The sequence below is a fragment of the Camelina sativa genome, chromosome 15 (genome assembly GCF_030686135.1).
Source record: "Camelina sativa cultivar CO46 ecotype springtype chromosome 15, ASM3068613v1".
Lineage (NCBI taxonomy): Eukaryota > Viridiplantae > Streptophyta > Magnoliopsida > Brassicales > Brassicaceae > Camelina > Camelina sativa.
In genome coordinates, this window is record NC_141894.1 from 1,315,804 (window position 1) to 1,339,127 (window position 23,324).

Below are 23,324 nucleotides of genomic sequence, written 5' to 3' on the forward strand. Positions count from 1 at the left end.
TTAGAGATGATGTATGTTCATTAACAAACATGTTGCTTCCTAATCCAGAAACAATTAAGCCAGAAACTGCATAATCTTTTTCCAGCTCTTCATCAGTTCTACTAATAAATGCTCTCTTCTACTCATTTTTTTATTATTTTTTTCCTTTTATCTTGTACTTACTACATGCATAGAGGTTACTACATACATAGAGGTTGATACAGATTATGTTTTTATCAGCAAACTGTCCGACCATAGCATATTGATGCAATGTACAGATTTTTTGCCCATTTCTCCTGAAATCAAAAATGCAGGTCCAATGTCAGTTAAAAAGAACAAATGGAGAAGAATCCCAATTTCCATTTCATGTGTGAAACGAAGCCAACATGCTTCATTTGTTTTCGAAGATTACCTTGACATGGGTACTAGGGAAGGCAGAAGTTCGGAGAGTCTCTTGCGTTTCATCAGTTATTTTACGTTTAGGTATACTCAATATAAGAGCTGCTTGGTCAGCTGTTGCAGCCATTGATGTTATCCTGTATCCATTTTCCCACCTTCGATGTATTCCTTCACTTGGGTACAAGAAGTCAAGCTCCACCACCTATTATATACACCACATAAACATCATTAATACATCATAGTGCCCAAAAAGGAATCAAAGAAGCATCGAAATGCCTCAGGTAAAGATATGGGAACCTGTTCAGAGTAGCCTGAGTTCCTGGACATTACTACACCCCACCGACTCCCAGCAGTGGTCATCGAAGTTACATGAAAACCTTCTTTCCACTTTTTATTTATCCACTTGAATGGAAATGAGTCGCTGACTTTGTAAGATTGCTGGGTATAAGGAGTTCCTATCACATTACATGAAGTGGAATAAGTAAAACAGCTTTTAATGATCTAATGAATGAATAAGTAAGACGTCGGCAAAGTTATCATCAGACGTGAATACCAACCTTTTGCCATAACAACCAGTGAGCTCCCATTATTTGCACCAGCTATGGAACTGATATAGTAGTTCTTTTCCCATTGTTCCATAATCCAGTCCTGCAAAGAATCCAGAAACAAATGGTAAGCTGCTATAGTCAACATAGGTATGACAAATAGATGGCTCCTAATGCTTTAGATGTTTCACCTTGTGCAGGAAGACTGAGGACAGTTCATATACTTGAGAACTGAACCCAGTACCAGCATCCATGATGATGGCCCAGAGATTAGCTGCTGATGCTACACAGCTTATGAAAAGGCCATCCTCGTTACCCTTCTCAACATGCTGGTGCAGTCTTGAGTCTGCAACGTTGTAATGATATCTACAAAAGCAACAAAGATTTGACCCGTTACGCAAAGAAATACAAAAAAACAAATATTTCCACTAATATTATTTAAGTCTCAGTATCCTTCCCCATCCCACCTAATGTATCTTTCTGAAATAGGTAATAACTAAAGCCATAACAAATGCAAAGCATTAGACAATATGTTTTGCTATGACTGACAAGCAGACTGGTCAGCTAGAAAGAGGAATGATTAATGAAGATTTTCAGAGCTTTATACTCCAGAAAGAAGTGGTGAGCAAAGCATTTAAATGTGTAAGAATTACCTCTGTTTCATAGGACGGCGTGCATTATAAACTGAAATCCACTGGGTAGCAGGACTGCCGATTCTAATTTTCTTCCTAGGCTGTTCATCCTCTTCCAAATTGATAAGCAATCTTCCTCGCTTTTGACCAACCTAGTCATGCAAAAGTAAAATGTCAACACTCGCTGATATATTTATGCATAGTGAAAAAAAAAAAGACACAGGAACCAAAGAAAATCACCTTAAGAGCCCCATCAATTCTTATTGGTCTAGATATAGCACATGGCTCGATTAGAGTATCAAAAATTGAGATAAGCTTGGCATAGTTGGGCTCCTCGTCAAACTTCATATTAGTAACTGCCTCGAGGAACAGCTTAAAAGGGGGTGGACAAAAACAGCACATCAATTCAGGAGAGGTTGACATCTTTTTCTTGCAAACAAGAAAGCTCTTGTTGTCACCCTGCGTACAAAAACCATAAATCATGGACTAGAACTGAGACTTAAAAATGCTGTAGGTTGTGAAGAGAGATAAGAAACCCACCTGGTACCCTTGCCACGGCAACCTTCCCCGCATCAGAAATATTAATGTATAAGCCAATGACTCGAGATCATCTCTCCGACTTCCAGTGCGACCAAGATGTGCATGACAACTTGCATACCTTATTGTTCCCCTGCATATGAAGCATAATAAAGATGTAAATACATATGTATACAAAAGAAAAGTAAGAAAGATAGCATACACAACACAATTAAAATACCTGAATACATCTGGTCTTTGATCATATTCAACATGCTGGCCAGAGTGTGAATCTTTCCATCTTGATGCTAAAATAAAAGAGAATAAATATTTCAAAAGACTTTCTAGAGACAAAAGAGAGATATAAACAGCTGAAGTGTATTAGGTTCTTTGTAAGCATATTACAGAAACTCACCTAGACCAAGATCAATAAGGTATAGTTTCTTCTCGTCTGCTGTTCCAGGCTGACCAAGTAAAAAGTTTTCTGGCTTCACATCTCCATGCACAAACCTTATTTCACGTAGGGATTAAACATGGCATGACAGTCAGCTCATTGATAGCAAATTTTTTGGGTGTAATTATAAATTTGTTCGAAAGAAATGGAATTATTAATTGCTAGGAAGTTGGCAACTACAAAAATTAGCACTAACCCCTTCATATGCAGTTTCTCAAGAATAGATATCGCCTCCACTGCAATGCACGCTACCATGTTTGGAGACATCCTACACGTACGAAAAATAAATTTAGAATATCTGCATGAGCATGATTGGTCTGAATATAAAGCAAGATGAAAGTGCTTACGATTGAGCCAAGGAATTCCAAACATCCCAGAGGCTAGGACCAAGCATGTCCATGACCTGAAATAATTATAATAGTTTCTTTTATAAACGACACCTCATTAATCTCGATGTGTAACCAGGCTCGTACGAAAAGCTTACCAGAATGTAAAAATCTCCTTGACGACCCTTATGATGTACAGCAGGAATTCCATAACAGCTATTGAGCGTACTTTAAAAGAGAAAAATAAAACAGAACAGATTAGTAGTGACACATAACGAGATATAGAGAATATGGGAGGAAATTTAGAAAGGAAGCAGGTAAGTCTTACTTGTACACTTGCCACTCGTAAGGTGGGCCAAAATTACAGCCTTTACTATTTCGATGTTCAAGTTTAAGAGCTACCTGAAAAGGAAAAGAATTAACGTTTTTAATTTGTTCACTCTTTTGGTATTAAACCCCATGACTTTCAACAGGCTTTTTTCTATAATACCTCAATTGCATCTGCTCCAATCCTATCACTGCCACCACTCACCCTTCTGCCAACATAAACTTGACCAAATCCACCTTTACCGAGTTTCCTCTCGGTCTTATAAACAGGAGAATTCCCAACTTGCACCTGCACAATTAAATAATAGTGAATATCTCTCTCAAAGGTAAATAAAAAGTTGAGACAATGCTTAAACACATTAGCATGGCTCGCGAACCACATATCAGCAAAAGATCTAAGAGTTCCAAGATGATGATTGGTGATGAAACAAGCATATGTTGAACTCCAAAACGGAGGACCTTCTTTGACTTAACCCTAGAGTTTTGCAAGGATGTAACCTAGCAGAAATCCAGTGACTAATGTCATAATGTTAAACAGGAAATACCCTTTCAGGGACTGGACCCATGCTGGAATCTTCTTCCATTCCTACTATTTTCTCTGCGCTACCGCCTTCTGCAGCAAGATCCTTATCAGCTACCCCTTCAACTCGATTTAAGGCAGGTTCAGTGGCCCCTAAAGCACCTGCAGCAGGACGAACCTCACAAGGTTCTGGATCTAAGTCTGTCAACCTGATACCCCTGCCTCTACCGGCAGCAGTTGGTCTTGGAGGTGCCGCCCCTTTAGCTAAAGCAGCATTCCCCCTTCCTCTACCACCACCTCTTCTCCTTGTCGCAGTGGGAGGAGGAGATACGATAATTTCTGGTTGTTCAACTAGCTGAGGGTTAGGCTGCTCGTCAAGGCGTCTCGATCTCCTTGCTCCACTTCTTAACTCTGGCATTCTTACTCCATGCAAAACGTCAAATATATTTTCTTTCAGTCACCTCTTTACATTACCTGTGGCATTAAAAAAATTGGGAGTAGAGTGTAAGGTTTTAACAATAACAAGTTTATTTGAAGCAATAGTCCACAAACAGAAGGTGGAGATAAAGAACTTTGTGGCATTGCTTCTCCAACGAGATATAATAAACCAACAAATAAGAGAGAGCAAACAAGGGATGAAAACAAATTCTTATTCAGGAAAGTGTTTAAAAGGAATCAATAGGAGAAAGCAATGTAACAGAATAGAAGAAACCATGGCTCACATTACTAGCATTCCAAAAATACTCTTTAAGGCGTTGCATTTTTCAATCAAAACCAAATCGTCACCAAAACAAAAGCCAAAATTAGAACTTCTCAAATGATATGTAGCTCAACAGTTTCATATTCATCAAAGGTTCCTTGCTACTATGAACGCCATGGAAAATAACAACCCTAGTAGAACAAAAACAAAAATTACTTACTACCCCATAGATCAATCAACACAAGCTTCTCCTAGACATACACAAATCGAAAGCAAAAGTAACATATAGATTCATTCACCACACAAACGAAAAAAAAGAAACTTCTATAAAGTGAAAAACATTTGTCAGTTTAAACGAAACCATGTTCAATCATCTTCCAAAAATCACGATCTTTTTTCGCATAGTTCATAACAAAATGTACCAAAGAAAAAGTCACAGCTCAACAACAACAACAACAACCATAACAAAAGGAAATCGAATCGAATCGAGATTTTAAAAGACTGTTTTACCCGAAGATCGATTTTTTTTTTTTTGATAGAACTTGTTATGAAAACAACGATGATCGGAGGTGGAACAAGATCGATCCAGAACAAAAACTTTCAGATCTCTCTCTCTCTCTTCAAGTTTCCGATTAGCTTCTTCTGTGACGATTTGAATGTGAAGAAAGGGAAAGAAAAAAAAAGTTTTGAGCTGTGTAGAGTAGAGACAGATGAAGAAGAGAGATAGAGAGAGAGAGAGAGAGAGGTAGTTGCGGCTAGATTTAGGGTTAATAATGAAGAAGAAGAAGAAGATGAAGATGAGACGATGAAGAAGAGGTGCAAATTTTTGTAAAAAAAAAAAAAAGAGATTTTTGAGTTGAGAGACCAAAAAATAATAAAATTAAAATTAAAGTTTTTTCTTCTTGGGGGAAGGATTGATTCACTTTTCTTTTTTTTCTTCTTCCAATATTTTGTGTTTCTAAATATATTTTGTTTATTTTTACCTAATTTATTATTTGTCGTTTTTTTAAACATATAATTGCAACGTTAACTTTTTTATTTTATTTGCTGTGCTCTCAGACCTAAAGATTAGCTGATTGATGCCTAATGGGCTATTGGTGTTGTGGTTTCATTGGCTATCACTGTATTGCCGCTTTGGGTTCCTCGCGTGCTTTTTTTTTTATTTTCTGGCTGATATTTCATATAGTATTAAAATAATATATTCTTAGATGTTACTAATACAAAGTACAGTTTATTAGTACTAATAAAATTAATGAAAAAGTACGTCATACGTGTAAGCACATTTTCTTCATAATTTGTCATTCGTATTGTTCTAAAACACGGGTCAACATTTAAAAAAAATTATAATATACAATAAAAGTTATTGTTATATATATTTTTTAAAGTTATTTTGTTTGATATAATTTTATTTTTAATTGTTCTGTAAATCTATTAGTCTATTTAAATACTAAGTATTTTGGAATATTATAGTATTTTATTTTTGACGTATATTACAATTTTATATTGTTTGTTTGTTGTATTTGCATCATTATTTTGTGGAATATAAAGTAGTAATTTTAATATTATAATTATGAAAAATATAAATTATTAATTTATCATCTATATAAATTTAGTTTTACCAACCCGCCAATGTGGAAATTAAAACATATATTTTTATAGATTGATTAATATATCTTTGTTTTTAAAAATTCAAATCACAACATATGCAGAAAAAATTCTGCACTTTATTAATCATAATTATTATATGAAAATTCCATACAATTTATATATAAAATAAAATAAAGATGATAGGAGAATAATAATTTAAAATCTTAACAAAATTTTTGAAATTTAGTTATTAAAAATTATTATATTATATATTTGGATATAAAATCTTAGTTTTTAAAATTCTGATTGGTTTATATTTTTTTTTAAAAGTATTTAGTAATTTCGTCCATAATTTATTAGAGAGAGAAAATATTTTTTTTTTCTAGATTTTTTTCTATTTGATCTGTAAGTGTTTTTTATTTTTTTAATTAATTATATTTATTGAAATTAATTCATTAAGCTTAATTAAAATTTTCTAATGGCAATTAAATGTAATTTTTAATACATTTTAAGGGTAGTTTCATATGTGTACTTCCCAATTAATATAGTAGGATTTTAAAATTCTGATTGGTTTATATTTTTTTTTTAAAATTATTTAGTAATTTCGTCCATAATTTATTAGAGAGAGAAAATATTTTTTTCTAGATTTTTTCTATTTGATCTGTGAGTGTTTTTTATTTTTTAATTAATTATATTTATTTAAATTAATTAATTAAGCTTAATTAAAATTTTCTAATGGCAATTGAATGTAATTTTTTACACATTTTAAGGTTAGTTTTATATTTATACTTCCCAATTAATATAGTAGGATATAAAATGAAACTTACTTTAAATTTATAAAAAAACATCTAAAAGAAAGCTTAACATGTCTAAAATAAAACTCGTATGTCACATGATCCATTAATCCATGGAGATCAGTGGAACAACACATCACGCTGTATTTATAACATTGTGTGTGATTTGTATTTAGAAGTCAATGATATAATTGTATTTTTTAGATTGGTTGACATATTTTTGTCAAGTGATTCTGATATGTAGATTTTAAAAACGCATTATTTCGTTAGAATTTAAGTGTACTTTGTTTGCTAGCAATCAATTTCAAAATTGTTTGCCTATAAAAAAATATTAAACTTTTAAAATCAGTCGGATTATATATGGCGTATAAATATTTGATACCACAAACGATGTTTCCAAGTTGTCACGTGCTTACTTCTTCTTATTTGCATAAGAAAGAAAAAAAATTACCTCTAGTGGGACAACTCACTACTAAATCAGTAATAACGACAACTGAGTATTCTCAAATGAGAAAATTTTTGTTGCAAAAAAAAAAAAAAAACTAATCATAATTGATTATCTTGGTAATTTAAAAATTTGCAAAAACAAGAAAAGAAAAGTTGTAGCATGTAACACCAAATTAATGATGCAATAATACACTAGTGGAATTAAGTTGTTGGGAATGTCTCAAACTTTTTCCGGAGTCGAGGATGATGTTTTGTCCTTCCTTACCGCCTCATCATATATACAACTCTCTAATGAATGAACCTAACGAGAGACAAAGGATAAACATACTGATCAATCTTGTGGAACACCATGTGATGTTTGCCAAATATAATTTAATGCTATTTAAAAAAAAAATAGATACTCCATCACGAGAAAAGGTAAAAAGAAATTGCTAAAAAAGATTTTTGAGTATTATCACTCTATGAATGTTTTTCCAATCAGAACAAATTGTTTTTGAATTTGACTACTGTTTTTGTTTTTATACCATATGCTGTTGTATGTGCGACCACAACACTAGTAAGTTAGTAACCCCACAAATCGGTCTTAAGATTTTCCTTTCTTTGCATCATCATCATACACTACTTGTTGTACTCAGTTATCCAAAGAAAACCCACATAATTTAATGAAAAAATATCATTACTCTCTAGGACGACCTTTTTCTTATCAAAAACATTCGAATGTTTTATAGGTGAGGAGCAAACGTATGTTTGTGGCTCGATGCCAGAACATAAGGTTCATATCCAAATGGAATCATCTAAGATTCGGTTATCGAAGCATCCTCCTTTTCATTGTGTTAAACTGGTTTTACGGACACGATCCACCAGTAGATATAGTGTATTCGATTAGTTTTTTTTTATGTAGTGCGCGCACACACGTAGTTTGGCTCTTTTGGCCAAACCAAATCGGCCTACAATTTGTAAAGGTTGTCTTAACTCTTAAGTTGAGCTCAACACTAATGATTTTGTTTCATACGGTGTCAAATCATATTTGTATTATTGTATATCAGTATGTATGTTACAATTTACAAACATCACCAAGATTTTTAATTTTCATCATAAGGTAGGTAGCTACGCTTTATTGCTTTGGTCTTTTGAAATTTTAATTTTTTTTTTAACAAAAGCAATCAACGTCAAAATTTCAGAATCTTCTCGTGTGACGATGAAATGGTCATTAAGAAGAAGAGCCTTATCTTTTTGGGTAAAAGGAGCAAAAAGGAAAAAAAAAATTGATTTTTGTCGCTTAGAATTCTTCGCTATTTTTTACCCATTTGGGGGCATTTTGTGTTCTGTGTTAAAGATCACACCGCCTTACGTTAAAGGGGGAAGAAGAACCAAAAAAAAAAAAAAAGAACCGAACTTTCTATAAACCCCAACAAGGCTCTCTGCCTCTCTCTCTCTCTGGGTTTTTCGAGGTTGCGTTTTCCTTTCATTTGCCTAACTTTCTCAGACGTTTTCTAGGTTTTCCTCCTTTTCAAGCTTTTTTTTTCCTCGACATGGCTGGAGCCGCTTCTTCTGATCATCTCGTTACTAGCTTCCCTCTTCTGGGTATGTTCCTTTTATTCCCAAAGATGGAGTTTTTTTGTTTATTAGCATCGGAAAGTTATCATTTTTTGTGTTCTTCCTACAACTTGCGATTGATTTGAACCCTTGGGTTTAGGGTTTAGGGACCATTGTTTTCAGTATATCTGTTTATTTCGGATAAGATTGGTGTCCAGAGTCTCTGTAAAATCCTCTCTCTATGGGAAGATTGATGAAATTATGTGTTTTTTTGCAAGTTAGTTATTTTTCTACTTATGGGTTTGAATTTCACTAGTAATTTGCTTTGTTTAGACTTATGCAATTGGAGTTTTGAGGCTTTGTTTTGTACAAATACTAAATTGGCTCTTGTATATAATCGGTGCAGACACAGCAGATTTGTTTCAGGACTTGTCTTTAGGTTCAGATGCAAGTGAAGTCCCTAGGAACCGTAATAAGGTACTTCACTGCTACTTCCTTTTCGAAATTACAAGTTTGGAACTTGAATTGTGTTGTGTTGTGGCAAAGGATCTTTCACTGCAAATTGCTATGTGGAGAGGTCTTGCTGCTTATTTTATATACAATTTGATATCTTGTGTGAGCTTTTTTTTGCTAACTGGCTGTGTTTTATGACAAGGGTTCTTTTCAGCACCAGTTTGGTCATGTACCTTATGGTGCATCTTCTCATGGAAGTGAACGAAGGCCAAATATGAATGTTGGCAATCTGCTTAATGGTGGAGACTCGATTGGTTCATACCCGTGGGGTTACTTCCCAACAAACTATCCTTCTGGTGGCTACCCTGATCCGAGGTTTGGCTATGAAAGCAACAGCAATCACAGCTCCTTTTCACATCTCATGGTATGCTGGTTGTTTCACATGACATGACCTTACTGCCTCTTATCTGTCTTCATATAGTCAAGAGAATGTGTGTTTTTTTTACTTCATCATCTCTGCTAGGACTTGGGATTATCTGTCTAATAATTGGCCACAACCTTTTTTATTTACAGAATCCACACAGCTCACAAGAAGCACCAAATTTTGACCAATTTGGATATAATGATCATTTGTATTCCAACCCTGGATTGTATGGACTTTATGGGAATGTAATTGACTCTGGTCATGCATATGGAACTTTTGGTTATGATTCCTGGAAACTTGGGCGAGGATGGTATCCTGTTGATGGTTATAGGAAGACCAGAAGCTTCAATCATGGGCGTGGTTATAGTGATGAGAAAGCAGATAGGCTTAATGAGCTTTGTCGTGGACCAAGGAGTAGTGATTTCAAAAATCCACAAGTTCTTAACTCTTCCATGCTAGAGGCTATGAAGCAAGACGTTTCAGCGGTAGATCTCCAGCGCTACAACGGGGAGAATTTCCCTGAAACTTTCGTGAAAGCGAAATTCTTTGTGATTAAGTCATACAGCGAAGATGATGTTCATAACAGTATAAAGTATGGTGCGTGGTCGAGCACACCAACTGGCAACAAGAAGTTGAATGCTGCATATTATGAAGCCAAAGAGAATTCTCAAGAATGTCCTGTGTATCTTCTGTTCTCGGTCAGTATGAGGTTACTTCACAACTCGTGCAATATCCTTTTAGATTTACATTAAGTAACTCACTGTAATCGGTTTTTACCTGCAGGTGAATGCAAGTGGACAATTTGTTGGTCTTGCGGAGATGGTAGGCCCTGTTGATTTCAACAAGACAATGGAGTATTGGCAACAAGATAAATGGATTGGTTGTTTCCCTGTGAAGTGGCATATCATCAAAGACATACCAAACAGTCTATTGAGACACATAACGCTTGCGAATAACGAGAACAAGCCTGTCACTAATAGCAGAGACACTCAAGAGGTTCGTTACACTTCCCCTAAACCCTTCTTTGGACATGTTTGAATTGAAAGCTTGAAAGCTTATTTGAATCCTTCAGTCAGGCTAATTAACTGAAATGGTGTTGGTTTTGGTGCAGGTGAATCTGGAGCATGGGACCAAGATCATAAAGATCTTCAAGGAGTACATGAGCAAGACATGTATACTTGATGATTACAAGTTCTATGAGACAAGGCAAAAGATCATCAGAGATAAGAAGATCAAGCAAAAGAAACAGGTACAGTTCCCTAAACCCTGCTGCATCTAGAACTACATCAACCACCAATCTAGATCCAGTTTCTAAGCTTGTTGATTCTGATTGTTTTTTTTTTTTTTTTTTTTTGTATATAGGCCCTTGAAGGAGCTTCCGGGGAAACAACAATTAACTTGTGTTGAAAGCTGGAATCGATGCAAGGGAAAGAAGATGACTTAATTAAAAGAAACCTAGTTTTTTGAATCATGTTTTTTTCTTCAGGCTTGATTTCTAAAAAAACCTAATACACACATCTTTAATCTGTGTGTTTCTCTGCTTATCTAAACACAAAACTTAGATTTGTCTTTTGTTCCTTTTTTAAGGGAACGCACATCTGATCATAAAACAAAACCAACTCTATGCTTTCTTTGCTCTCATATTCCCTTCAAAAATTATCAATGCTATTTTTTTGTAGTCACAAACATAATTTCTCTTTACGTCCCTAAACTTTCTTATAATAAGAATTTCAATCTTAAAGATTAAAGATCTCACTCTTTGGCCCATCTCACTTTAATAGTAAAAACGACAACGTTTTTAAAGAGAAAACGAAGTGTTTATAAACCTCACGAGGTTCTTTCTAGGGCAATCTCGGGCCACTTTTACTCACTCTCTCTCTCTCTCTCTAAACAACTTCAAAAAAGAAAACAAACACAGAGAGCTTCGTCTTCTTCTTCTTCGCTTTTAGGGTTTTTTGCTCTTCTCTGTTCGAAGTGACCCAAAGTTCAACGCGTATACAGATCGTTACCTGAGAAAATGGTAGGTATGTCGATGCAGCCATATGGTATCCAATCGATGCTTAAAGAAGGTTACAGACATCTCTCGGGTCTCGACGAAGCCGTCATTAAGAACATTGAAGCTTGCAAGGAACTCTCCACCATCACTCGCACCTCTCTCGGCCCTAATGGTTCGTAAACTTCCCCTGATTTGTGCCTTGATCTATTACTGGAAATAATGGATCTCGTTTTCTTAGTAGGATCTGCCTTGCCTTGATCTGTTGTTTCTAGGGATTCAGATTTCGGATTAGAACTGAGTTGTTTGTTTTGTGATGGTTTGTTTCAGGAATGAATAAAATGGTTATCAATCATTTGGATAAACTGTTTGTCACAAGTGACGCTGGTACTATTGTGAACGAATTGGAGATTCAGCACCCGGCTGCTAAACTTTTGGTTTTAGCGGCTAAGGCACAGCAAGAAGAAATTGGAGATGGTGCAAATCTGGTTATCTCTTTCGCTGGTGAGCTTCTTCAAAACGCTGAGGAGCTTATCAGGATGGGGCTTCATCCCAGTGAGATTATTAGTGGATATACTAAAGCTATCAATAAGGTTTGTTGGTTGGTTTGGTGAATATCTGAATTACTGTATTGTGGTTTTTAATTTGTTCCTGTGATGAGGATTTTGACTAATGTTTTTGATTGTGCAGACTGTTGAAATTTTGGAACAACTTGTTGAGAGTGGTTCTCAGACCATAGATGTGCGTAACAAGGATGAAGTTATTTCCCGGATGAGAGCAGCTGTTGCAAGCAAGCAGTTTGGCCAAGAGGAGATCATATGCTCTTTAGTTGCTGACGTAATTATTCCTTGCTGTCTGTTTGTTTCCTGTTTTTCACTGGCAGATTTAGTTTTTATTTGACGGGTTCGCTTATTTTCTAGGCATGCATTCAAGTCTGCCCAAAGAATCCTACGAATTTCAATGTTGATAACGTCCGTGTTGCCAAGCTTTTGGGAGGAGGCTTGCACAATTCTTGCATAGTCCGTGGTATGGTCATGAAAAGTGATGCTGTTGGTAGCATTAAGCGGATGGAGAAGGCTAAGGTGAGATCCTTTTCTTGTGTTTATGCTTTTGACCAAGTTTTTGTTGGTCTGATGATCAATGCTTGGCCCCTAGATGTCCCTGAATCATCTTTGTGCTTTCTTCAGGTTGCTGTATTTGCGGGTGGTGTTGATACTAATGCAACAGAGACCAAAGGAACTGTCCTCATTCATAGTGCTGAGCAGGTTGGTCTTTTCTTTATGTTTGGAATCTTTATTCATTTACCGTATGCTTTCAGTGTGATGAGGTAGAACAAGATGAGACTTCTTTATGAATGATGCATACGAGTTTCACTGCACTTAGATTTGTTACTGCCTTATTAAAATGTGAAAATTACAAGTCTGGCGTCTATTTTATATACGCTTCCTCAAGGATGGTTGTGTGTTTTCAAATCGTTGTTGTGACAGATTTCTCCTTTTATTTTGGATTTCTAGCTAGAGAACTATGCAAAAACAGAGGAAGCTAAAGTTGAGGAGTTGATTAAAGCTGTTGCTGAATCAGGAGCCAAAGTCATTGTTAGCGGGGGATCGATTGGAGAAATGGCATTGCATTTCTGTGAGCGCTACAAGTATGTGTAGATCATAACTTTCTATACTCCTTTTACGATTGTTATTATCTGCATTCTGATTCCTCATTGTTCCGTTGTAGCTTCATATGATAATACATGTCTTAACTGGTCTTTCATATACGAACATTTTTCATGGCAGGATTATGGTATTGAAAATCAGCTCAAAGTTTGAACTGAGGCGCTTCTGCCGTACAGCTGGGGCTGTTGCGCATGTAAGTGTTTCTAATTGGCTACCTGAATGAGTACTGAAGGGTGTTTTTTTTCCTAGCTATTAATACTTTAATTATCAAACAGTTGAAGCTTAGCCGGCCAAGCCCTGATGATCTGGGATATGTTGATTCTATATCCGTTGAGGAAATTGGTGGTGTGACAGTAAGTACTCTGAAGTCAACTCCTATCTTTTAAGTTAATGTTTTTTGTCTTTCATTGATCATAGACAATTATCGGTCTTCTTGTGTTGTCTTTAGGTCACGATTGCTAGAAACGAGGAAGGTGGTAACTCCATCTCTACCGTGGTTTTGCGTGGAAGCACAGATAGCATTTTGGACGACCTTGAGAGAGCTGTTGATGATGGAGTTAATACATACAAGGTAATATCTGCTGGGTTAAAGATTCGTTTTCCCTGTCTAGTTTCCTTAGTACCTAATATATTGTATATATCTTGACTGTGATTACTGATTAGTTATATTTTCTTCTCAGGCCATGTGCAGAGACAGCCGTATTGTTCCTGGGGCTGCAGCTACTGAGATAGAATTGGCTCAAAGATTGAAGGAATATGCCAATGCAGAAATAGGGTACTTTCTTTTACTTAATTTATTAGATGATATCATTTTCGGTAATTTTTCAAAATTATCCATGTGAGGCTAGCTTTTTATGCAAAACTGTCTATGGTTTGGCAACTTAACTTTGGTTTCACTTTTGAATTTCAGGTTGGACAAATATGCTATCACCAAATACGCTGAGAGTTTTGAGTTTGTACCCAAAACCCTTGCAGATAATGCTGGCCTCAATGCAATGGAAATCATAGCCGCTCTGTACACTGGACATGGATCTGGAAACGCAAAACTAGGCATTGACTTAGAGGAAGGTGCTTGTAAAGATGTTTCAGAAACGAAAGTATGGGATCTTTTTGCAACCAAGTAAGTTTCACACTGTCTTTCAGCCATCAGACCTCTCTGTAACTGCTTAGCAGTTGTTCTTGAACATAAAAGCTGGAGTAGAATTTTCTGACTGCTTACGAAGGAGACCATTCATTTTAATGATGACTAAGACATGTAAGTCTCTGTGCAGGTTATTTGCTCTTAAATATGCTTCTGATGCTGCATGCACTGTGCTTCGTGTAGACCAGGTATGCACAAACTGACTTGATTTAATCTTTGGTGAACGAAGCAATTTTTCATTTATATCTTAAGGTGTTGAATCATCACATGAAGGAAAATGATATTGTTAGTTGAATGCAATATCTTAGTAGATTAATATATAAACAAAGCCGCCTTAAGTCCCTTGTTCGTTCAAACTCTTGATTCAATATTCAGTTCCTTCGATAGATATCCATTAAGTATTCTAAAACCTGCAGATTATAATGGCGAAACCAGCTGGTGGACCAAGGAGAGATGCAGCTGCCGCCGCTGGTGCTGGTGCCGAGGAAGATTAAGCCAGAGAATATATACCTCGTAGTGAAACTCTCTTCTTTTGTAACCCTTTGTTCTTTCAATTCTGAGGAAATTTTGGTATGTCTCAGCTTAAGATTTGTGATCTTTGTATACACCCCCAACTGAAGTGTTTTGCCTTCTTTTTGTTTTTTTTTGTTAGTGAAATTGTTTCTAGGATTTTCTCAGTTAAGACTTCGAACGGTTGTGGCTTAATTTTGAAGTTTGAACTAATGTGAATTTGGTTTAGATTTGCTTCTACTTTTCGACAAGTGACGTATAGGTAATTATTGACAAAAGGACAAAGAGAACCAAGCTAGAACGTTGAACCTATGAAAATATTAGTTTGGTTAACATTAATTTGTCTTTTGGGCAAGTGACAAATTCATCAGGAAAAGTAAACAAACAAACTTGTATTTGAACATGAGCCACACATTGACAAAAGAACAAGGGAACTAAGCTACAATTCGAACCTATGTAAGTTGTAAGCTTTTTTCTGTTCATCCCATAGACGTTGTTAAGTCGGAACAAGATGAGGCATCATTTCATCCTGGAGATGCTTCCACATGAAAGAAGCAAACCCTGCAACTGCAATAGAGAAGACACCCAGCCCCAATTTTAACACACGCTTGCTCCGTCCAAGACGTGGGTCTATATCAGTCTCCCCTGTCTTAAGTTTGGCCTCAGAATCCAGATCTGACTTCGGTTTCTCATAGATATCTTCTGTTGTGTTGGTTGGACTAGTAGTGCCAGACGTATCATATATTGATGATGATGATGAGCTTTCACTGTACTGTTGCAGCTGCTCTCTGTTGTCTAGTAACTCAGAGAATGGATCTTGTGTGAAACCATGCCTGTGATGTTTTGAACAGAGGTCTCCTGATTGTCTCTTCTTGGTGCTTCGTCTGGAACTTCTTGACCGGTTGGTCCTAGAGCACACAGATTCATTAAACTCAGAGCTTCTGTTCCGCTGATGGAACCAAACTGACTCAATATTCTCATCTTCAACACCAAAACATTGAATCTGAAATCAAAGAAGCAGAACAATTGAAAGTTCACTGAAAAAGGACACACAAGGGTAAGACAGTTTTAAAGTTGTTATTTTACCTGATTTCCATATCTTGGACTCTCGATTACAGAATCAGTTTCTTGGTTATTCTCTCTGTAAGCCACCAAAGGAGAGCCTGAAACAGCAGTTCTTCCACTGCCTACACCAGAAAACAGAACATCATCATCGTCTTGATCGTTTACACAACTCCCATCATGTCTACTATAAACACTCCCATCATGGGCTCCAAGACTTGGTGTAGACTTGATTGATCCACTGAGCGAGTTTCGGGGCTTGCAGTTCTCTGCATCAAACATTGGATCTGCCTCAGCTATTAATATCTCTGCTTGTCTCATGGTTTCATAAGCTGCCATTTTGACATAATGCACCTCATCTTTTTGGTGTTTCTCTATCTCTTGACATATAAGCTCTAGCTCAGAAAAAACACTCTTGGGATTCAAATTCTTCATCAGAAAGTTGAGCATCTGTATAGCTAAAAGCCGTTTCTGAGAATCATCTTCAACAACACCTAAATCCAGAATCCTCAAACCCGACTTCACCAAAAGCCTTGCATACGCCTCCACAGTAAAAGGATTGTGTTTGGCAAGTGCCATAACAAGTGCCATATGAGAGTTAGCTTCACTTGAGGTGGCTTCAAGTGCAACAGCTAAGCTCTGACAAACATTATTAACCATTTCACTAGACGCAGATCGCCAATTATCACAATCTACAAGTGACTTCAAGCAAAGAGCAGATCCCAAAGCAAGATGCTGCTGATGTTGCGAATCTATAAGAGAATCAGAGAGTGGCTTACAAAGAGAGTGAACCACATTCGTTTTCTTATCTCCAGGTGTAGTAGGATCAATTCCAAATCTAGCCATAGCAGCTACAGCCTTAGAGCAAGCCTGTTGAACACGTAAAGACCCTTCACTGAAACTCAAAGTCCTTATGATCGCTGGCATGATAGTTTCAACATGAGGAGCGATTTTGACTCCATGAGCACGAGCAAGGTCTTCAAAGAGAGAAACCGTGTAGCCACCAGATTCAGAACCAATCTCTTTGACTTGAGAAAGTTGATCAACAAAGACATGAATCATCTTTACATCCTCCAAATCTTTCACAATCGATCTCAGATTGCTCATTGCAGTCTTGTGTGAATCTAGATCTTTATCAAGATTAAACAACTCTTGTCTAAACGCCGAACCGATATTTCTACCCATTGTTCCTCTGAAAACAAAAAAGCCACAATGAATTGAATAAGAACAGTAGCGTAAAGTCTCTTTAAGTAACAAGAAGTATATACAGTATCAGATTTATTCAGTGAATCCTAAACAAATATAACTTTTTACCAAAGTGAGTATACTTAGTGATTCTAAACCATATCCGAATAAGGAAAACAAATCAATCAACACCCATTCTCTTATGATAGATTATACCAAAACCAGTACTCAATTCTTCCAAAAAGAAGAAAAAACAAAAATCAAATTTTTTTAACATCATGAAACCAAACGCTAAACATCATTCTCCGGATGAATTGTGAAATTCTGAACAGAATTGATTAGATTAGATTACGTAAACTTCCCAAAAAAACGGATATTTTAACATAAAAACCATCGAAGGAAAGTGATAAAGACACGAACTTTGGTCTTTGGAATTACAAATCCAAAAAGAATTGAATATAATTGAATGAAAGAAGAGTAACCCTAATCGAAAAAATATACAGAGTATCGAATTCAGAGAAAGTGAAGTCGCGCGAAAGTGACGAAAGAAGCGTACCAGTGGCCTGACGACAGCGAAGATTGACCCAACAAAATTCAAGAAAGACCCAACAAAGAATCTAATAGATAGATCCCAATAGAGTAAGCGCTCTTCTTCTCTTTCTTCTTCACGATACGATGCGAAGGAAACCAGAAAAAAAAACAAAAAGGATTCAACTTTGAATTTTGAATGTTGTGAATTTGGTGAGATGGGCGGGTTTGTTTAGGGTTTAGATCCCTTTCTTTTATTTTTTTCTTTTTTTATCGAAACGGTACCAATCTTTTCAATTTATCAAACTAGAGCTTCTACATATTGTTTTGGGAGAAGAAACAAAACAAATTGAATTATTGAAGTGAATGCTTGTTTACTCTCTCTTCTTAGTAACTTCTTAATATAAGAGATTAAAAGATACTTTGGAGATTTTTACCCAAAAAATAAAGATTAAGATCATGGGAATTAATAGAATTATGGGTTTCTTAGATAGATCGGTAAAGTTGTTGGCTTTTCTCGTAATTAAGTTTAAGAATTTGTTTTCCTCTCAATTTGTGTTATTATTTTAGGAAGATAATATTTTATAGAATCTCGTAATTGATTAAATTTCCATTTTTGTCCAAATTGACCAAATTGTTTTTTTTTTTTTTAATGGAAAACAGTAGTCAAATGGCATAAAATCTGTGTATTCTTACTATCATATGAATCTTATTTCTCTATGTTCATTCCCCCAATTTTGGTCCAGATCCAATGCCTTTTATTTTATTTTCAGTTAGGGAACTAAGAAATTGAATTGAATCAATCCTTCCAAATTGGCAAAACAGTGAAATTTGGTAGCAAAAATAATTTGACTAAAAAGAAGAATTAAGATTTAAATTCGTAATTCAAGCTTAAATTAATGTTATTTTTCTAACAAAACTATAATGTTTATTAGAAACTTTGTCATAGATTTATGTTGACCAAAAAAATAAATTTTATTTAATTAAAAAAGGACAGTTCTCCAATATACTAATAGGCATAATCTCTATAAATATGCAGATATAAAAGGGGGAAACTGTAAAGAAGCGGGTATGGGTCAATTTGTTAAAATAAAAAGTTAAGAGGCTGATTTGTCAAACGAATCTATATAAAAACAGAGGCCAATCCACTTGATTCCATCAGTCCCCATTACATCACACTACTAAACACTCATCGAATTCGAATCGTTTTCATGGCTACACAACCACCACTTCCACTCGCCGGAAGAGTCGCCATTGTCACCGGCTCATCCCGTGGAATTGGCCGAGCTATAGCTATCCACCTAGCTGAACTCGGTGCGAGGATTGTCATCAACTACACATCTAAAGCCGCAGACGCCGAGCGTGCCGCGGCTGAGATCAACGCTTTCCCAGTTAGAGAAGAAATCACAGGAAAGGGACCAAGAGCCATTGTGGTTCAAGCCAATGTCTCTGAACCAAACCAGGTGAAATCGATGTTCGATGCGGCTGAGACCGCCTTTGAATCGCCGGTTCACATTCTGGTTAACTCCGCTGGGATTCTCGATCCCAACCACCCTACGATTGCTAACACATCAGTTGAAGATTTCGATCGCATCTTCAGGTATAAATAGAGACTGTTTCATTGATTAGGTTAGGTTCTTAATCCTAATTAAGCAAACAACTATTTTGTTAATTAGTTAAGGTTAATTTAACAATTATGTCACATGTCACAATGGCCTATAGATTTTGTATGTGTAGTTTCATTGTTACATCCAATAATAATACTCTGTTTTGTTTCTTATGGACTGGTAGTGTCAATACAAGAGGAGCGTTTCTGTGTAGCAAGGAAGCTGCGAATAGGCTAAAGAAAGGAGGTGGTGGTCGGATCATACTTGTGTCATCTTCGACGACCCGATCCTTAAGACTTGGATATGGTACCTATGCAGCATCAAAAGCAGCTGTGGAAACTATGGTCAAGATTCTTGCGAAAGAGCTAAAAGGTACAGGAATCACTGCGAACTGTGTAGCTCCAGGACCTATAGCCACTGAGATGTTTTATGATGGAAAGAGTCCGGAGTTGGTTGAGAAGATAGCTGGAGAGTGTCCCTTTGGAAGGATTGGTGAAGCCAAAGACGTGGTGCCTCTTGTTGGATTTTTGGCTGGTGATGGTGGTGAATGGGTCAATGGTCAGATCATTCCTGTTAATGGTGGATATGTGTAAAAAGATTATGGTCTTTTGACTCTTGGAGAGGAGCCTCTTCTTCTTCCTGATATCTTGAGAAATAATTGGGTGTTAAAATTTGTCAAAATTGAAACATTGGGGGTTCAATTGGAAATAACACAGATTTAAAATAAAAACGTCTTATTCATTTTTATTAATACACACAGCCGTAATATTAAACACTCATTTACTCACCTACAGCCTTTTCTTTTTTTTTTTTATTTGTCGTCGTCGACATCCATAATATATATATTTTTCTTACAAAATCTTAAATATATCCACAGTTAATGTCATTTTTGAACTCGTGTCTTCGTACTGACACATTCATTGAAACCAACTTTATGTTTTACAATATTAAATTTTAATCACACCATACGAAGAACACACAACTAAAGAATAAAAGAAAAAAATGGTTTAAGAATATCTCAAGTGCAACCAAACACCACCTCTGAAGCATCTTACAATCTTTTTAATAAAATATCAAATTTGTGTGACGAATAATCAACGCATGCTCTTTGTATCCATAAACTCAAAAAGCAAAATCGAAAGTATTGGATAATAAATAAATAAATAATTGCAGTGGAAAAGATGATAAAAAAAAAGAATTTTTCATTACACACACACAAACACACACCTACCCAATTACACAAAGCTTTTATATAAACAGTATCCAACCCAACCCACGTCTTTACCATCCCAAACACACAAAACAATGAGTCAACACAACATCTTAGAAGCTCTAAATGTTCGGGTCGTGGGTACGGGTGATCGGATCCTGTTTTTAGCCCATGGATTCGGTACAGACCAATCAGCATGGCACCTGATCCTTCCTTACTTCACCCAATCCTACAGAGTCGTCCTCTACGACTTAGTCTGCGCCGGAAGTGTCAACCCCGACTACTTCGACTTCAACCGCTACACGACTCTCGATCCTTACGTCGACGATCTCCTCAACATCGTCGATTCCCTCGGGATCCAGAACTGCGCTTACGTAGGCCACTCCGTCTCCGCTATGATCGGAATCATCGCTTCGATCCGTCGACCGGAGCTTTTCTCGAAGCTGATCCTGATCGGATTCTCTCCTAGGTTCCTCAACGACGAGGATTACCACGGAGGGTTTGAAGAAGGAGAGATCGAGAAAGTTTTCTCGGCTATGGAAGCTAACGACGAAGCTTGGGTTCACGGGTTTGCTCCACTCGCCGTTGGAGCTGATGTTCCCGCGGCGGTTAGAGAGTTTAGCAGGACTCTGTTTAATATGCGTCCGGATATATCTCTGTTCGTTTCGAGGACGGTGTTCAACAGCGATCTGAGAGGAGTCCTTGGGTTGGTTAGGGTTCCGACTTGCGTGATTCAGACGGTGAAGGATGTGTCAGTGCCGGCTTCGGTAGCGGAGTATTTGAGAACTCATCTAGGTGGAGATACGACTGTTGAGCAGCTTAAAACTGAAGGACATTTGCCGCATCTCAGTGCTCCGGCTCAGCTTGCTCAGTTTCTCCGGCGAGCTCTTCCTCGGTGACCTTTCTTTTTTGAGAATGTGTGTGTGAGAAGAAAAAAATAAAAAGTAGGAATATGGAAATTGTGGGGTCCACATGGAAAAAAATACAAAAAAAAAAAAAAGTGTGACTCTCTCTCTCTCTCTCTTCTCTATTTTGTGGAGGACAGTTTGGCATTGTCAAATCTTATCTTAGGATTATGATTTGTTCACTCCACACGTGACACGTGACTTTTCTCACTCTTTTTTCCTTATGATAATCACATAACAAAAATTATATAATTGGAGAATAACAAAATAATCTTTTATCTTTTATCTTTGCTTTACTCTGAATATTTTTCCTATCCATATTGTTGTTTCTAAGTAGTTGTGGTCCTTTTTGTGTTTTTACTCCGTTATTGATTTGATGTAAACCATCTAGATTGTCGAACTTGTTCTTCATTCTTAAATGATGGAGACAAAAAGATAATATATATAAAAAAAAGTGAATTAGTACTAGAAAATTCTTTAGCATCACATCGGAAAAGCATAAAAGCATTAGGCATATAATGGGGATAACCGGATAAATAAGTCTGATATTAGGGCAACTCCAACCATAAAACACCAAAACACTAAATTTAGACACTAAATTTAGTGTTTTGGTGTTCCAAAAAGTTTTTCATCTCCAACCACAACACCAAATTTCACATTAAAAATAAAAATTTTGATTATTATATTATTAAACTAAAATTCTTTAACAGTTTAATAAAACATCAACATTTATATAAACGATTTATTCCAATTCAGTACTTAATAGAAAATTATAATTAATAAATTAAAATAACAGAAAATACTTTTTTTAATAATTTTGAGAAGAAGAGCAGCAACAAACTAAAATGAAGAACACGGAGAAGGTTCTCAAAGCTAGTATTTTGGATCCCAATATCGAGCATCCCAAAATCAAGAAGATTTAGTTCAAGGAGAACATGTTCAAGGACAATAATCTCAAGATGAAGACCAACCAAATTTTAGTCAGTACTATGATTATCTTAGTGGAAATTAAATTAAGATTGTTGTTCAAGGAAATTAGATTGTTGTTCAAAATTATATTATGTATCTTATTGATTTTAGTTTTTATGTTTGTTTAGTTTTAATTTTATAATATAATGTTTTTATTATTTTATTGAAGTTTAGTATGAACTTTTAATCTTATTAAATTTAATATTTATTTTAAAATTTAATTGTAATTATTATTTTATACTATATTAATTATAGTTACTAATTTATATTACTAAATGTAATAAGAATATTTTACAATATTAATGATATATCTAGTTTTTAGTTGATTAACAATAATTTTAATATATTTTTAAATTAAAAACATGAATAAAATAATATATATATTTTGAGTGTTTTGTGAATAGTGTTACACCGTGTAACACTATTCACAAAACACCAAAAAAATGGAGATAGTATTGTTTTTAGTGTATGGTTGGAGAGCATTAACACTATAATTTGGTTGTTTTGGTGTACCCGTTGGAATTGGCCTTACTAGTATTTGTCTACCGTCATATAATCTTATTTATTTAAAATTATACGAGTGGCTAAATTTTATAGTACAATAAAGAAAAATAGTAAAATATAAACGAAACTATGTAATATTTTTTAAAAATAATATTCATTCATTTTCCAAACAAAAGCAAACATTGAAGCAATTCAAATTGAAATTGTATACGAATCGACGGATCCAGACAAAACTAACGATCACCAATTCCCCCTTAAACTTAATTGCTTTATCGTATTCCTACACAAAACTTTCGAGTGTGCTTAAAACTACATGAACTAATATATAATTTGAATTTACTACATAAACTATTTAAATGCGGTCAAAACCTACAAATCAGAAGATGCCGTTAATTAAACCGTTA

At 35.6% G+C, this 23,324-nt stretch overlaps 6 protein-coding genes across 8 annotated transcripts; 4 read left to right on the top strand and 2 right to left on the bottom strand.

Annotated features, from left to right (window-relative positions):
* On the bottom strand, nt 1-5,472 carry LOC104744499 (Protein kinase family protein). Of its 2 annotated transcripts, none has more exons than XM_087488201.1 (17): nt 4,909-5,472; nt 3,724-4,172; nt 3,342-3,467; nt 3,180-3,253; nt 3,010-3,079; nt 2,873-2,928; nt 2,722-2,793; nt 2,487-2,581; nt 2,313-2,379; nt 2,096-2,225; nt 1,796-2,014; nt 1,577-1,707; nt 1,115-1,289; nt 936-1,026; nt 676-833; nt 392-580; nt 1-275 (listed from the first exon to the last, which is right to left on the bottom strand). In XM_087488201.1, exons 2-17 carry the CDS (start codon nt 4,114-4,116, stop codon nt 216-218), a joined length of 2,106 nt encoding a protein of 701 aa, XP_087344327.1. In that variant the 5' UTR covers nt 4,117-4,172; nt 4,909-5,472; the 3' UTR covers nt 1-215. The 2 variants fall into 2 exon arrangements, with proteins under 2 accessions (XP_087344327.1, XP_087344328.1); XM_087488202.1 differs by having other exon boundaries at nt 1-272; nt 4,909-5,314.
* A 2,751-nt stretch (nt 5,473-8,223) lies between these two features.
* ECT1 (evolutionarily conserved C-terminal region 1) lies at nt 8,224-11,325 on the top strand. Of its 2 annotated transcripts, XM_087488204.1 has the most exons (8): nt 8,224-8,325; nt 8,408-8,810; nt 9,169-9,239; nt 9,430-9,639; nt 9,789-10,337; nt 10,423-10,635; nt 10,751-10,888; nt 11,002-11,325. In XM_087488204.1, exons 2-8 carry the CDS (start codon nt 8,759-8,761, stop codon nt 11,044-11,046), a joined length of 1,278 nt encoding a protein of 425 aa, XP_087344330.1. In that variant the 5' UTR covers nt 8,224-8,325; nt 8,408-8,758; the 3' UTR covers nt 11,047-11,325. The 2 variants fall into 2 exon arrangements, with proteins under 2 accessions (XP_087344330.1, XP_087344329.1); XM_087488203.1 differs by lacking the exon at nt 8,224-8,325 and having other exon boundaries at nt 8,388-8,810; nt 9,418-9,639.
* Nucleotides 11,326-11,444: 119 nt separating this feature from the next.
* On the top strand, nt 11,445-15,190 carry LOC104744501 (TCP-1/cpn60 chaperonin family protein). Its single transcript, XM_010465564.3, has 13 exons — nt 11,445-11,807; nt 11,963-12,225; nt 12,323-12,469; nt 12,553-12,714; nt 12,820-12,897; nt 13,147-13,280; nt 13,420-13,492; nt 13,575-13,652; nt 13,748-13,870; nt 13,980-14,074; nt 14,210-14,419; nt 14,571-14,628; nt 14,857-15,190. The coding sequence occupies exons 1-13, from the start codon at nt 11,657-11,659 to the stop codon at nt 14,932-14,934; spliced, it is 1,650 nt and encodes a 549-aa protein (XP_010463866.2). The 5' UTR covers nt 11,445-11,656; the 3' UTR covers nt 14,935-15,190.
* A 63-nt stretch (nt 15,191-15,253) lies between these two features.
* LOC104744502 (protein SINE2) lies at nt 15,254-18,101 on the bottom strand. The gene is made up of 3 exons (XM_010465565.2): nt 17,754-18,101; nt 16,037-17,204; nt 15,254-15,953 (listed from the first exon to the last, which is right to left on the bottom strand). The coding sequence occupies exons 2-3, from the start codon at nt 17,195-17,197 to the stop codon at nt 15,447-15,449; spliced, it is 1,668 nt and encodes a 555-aa protein (XP_010463867.1). The 5' UTR covers nt 17,198-17,204; nt 17,754-18,101; the 3' UTR covers nt 15,254-15,446.
* A 681-nt stretch (nt 18,102-18,782) lies between these two features.
* On the top strand, nt 18,783-20,062 carry LOC104744503 (NADPH-dependent aldehyde reductase-like protein, chloroplastic). Its single transcript, XM_010465567.3, has 2 exons — nt 18,783-19,325; nt 19,517-20,062. The coding sequence occupies exons 1-2, from the start codon at nt 18,937-18,939 to the stop codon at nt 19,923-19,925; spliced, it is 798 nt and encodes a 265-aa protein (XP_010463869.1). The 5' UTR covers nt 18,783-18,936; the 3' UTR covers nt 19,926-20,062.
* A 368-nt stretch (nt 20,063-20,430) lies between these two features.
* Nucleotides 20,431-21,730, top strand: LOC104744504 (strigolactone esterase D14). The gene has a single exon (XM_010465568.3). The coding sequence runs from the start codon at nt 20,638-20,640 to the stop codon at nt 21,439-21,441; it is 804 nt and encodes a 267-aa protein (XP_010463870.2). The 5' UTR covers nt 20,431-20,637; the 3' UTR covers nt 21,442-21,730.
* The last annotated feature ends 1,594 nt before the right edge of the window (nt 21,731-23,324 follow it).

Coding starts and splice junctions, on each gene's coding strand:
- LOC104744503 (XM_010465567.3), top strand. CDS start 18,937: ATGGCTACACAACCACCACTTCCACTCGCCGGAAGAGTCGCCATTGTC. Junction 19,326..19,516: donor GATTTCGATCGCATCTTCAG/GTATAAATAGAG, acceptor ATGGACTGGTAG/TGTCAATACAAGAGGAGCGT.
- LOC104744504 (XM_010465568.3), top strand. CDS start 20,638: ATGAGTCAACACAACATCTTAGAAGCTCTAAATGTTCGGGTCGTGGGT.
- LOC104744499 (XM_087488201.1), bottom strand. CDS start 4,116: ATGCCAGAGTTAAGAAGTGGAGCAAGGAGATCGAGACGCCTTGACGAG. Junction 3,468..3,723: donor TGGGTCCAGTCCCTGAAAGG/GTATTTCCTGTT, acceptor TTAATTGTGCAG/GTGCAAGTTGGGAATTCTCC. Junction 2,380..2,486: donor CCTTATTGATCTTGGTCTAG/GTGAGTTTCTGT, acceptor CTTTTATTTTAG/CATCAAGATGGAAAGATTCA.
- ECT1 (XM_087488203.1), top strand. CDS start 8,759: ATGGCTGGAGCCGCTTCTTCTGATCATCTCGTTACTAGCTTCCCTCTT. Junction 8,811..9,168: donor TACTAGCTTCCCTCTTCTGG/GTATGTTCCTTT, acceptor TAATCGGTGCAG/ACACAGCAGATTTGTTTCAG. Junction 10,889..11,001: donor AGATCAAGCAAAAGAAACAG/GTACAGTTCCCT, acceptor TTTTGTATATAG/GCCCTTGAAGGAGCTTCCGG.
- LOC104744501 (XM_010465564.3), top strand. CDS start 11,657: ATGGTAGGTATGTCGATGCAGCCATATGGTATCCAATCGATGCTTAAA. Junction 12,226..12,322: donor ATACTAAAGCTATCAATAAG/GTTTGTTGGTTG, acceptor TTGATTGTGCAG/ACTGTTGAAATTTTGGAACA. Junction 13,653..13,747: donor AGGAAATTGGTGGTGTGACA/GTAAGTACTCTG, acceptor TGTTGTCTTTAG/GTCACGATTGCTAGAAACGA.
- LOC104744502 (XM_010465565.2), bottom strand. CDS start 17,197: ATGGGTAGAAATATCGGTTCGGCGTTTAGACAAGAGTTGTTTAATCTT. Junction 15,954..16,036: donor GTCCAAGATATGGAAATCAG/GTAAAATAACAA, acceptor CTTTGATTTCAG/ATTCAATGTTTTGGTGTTGA.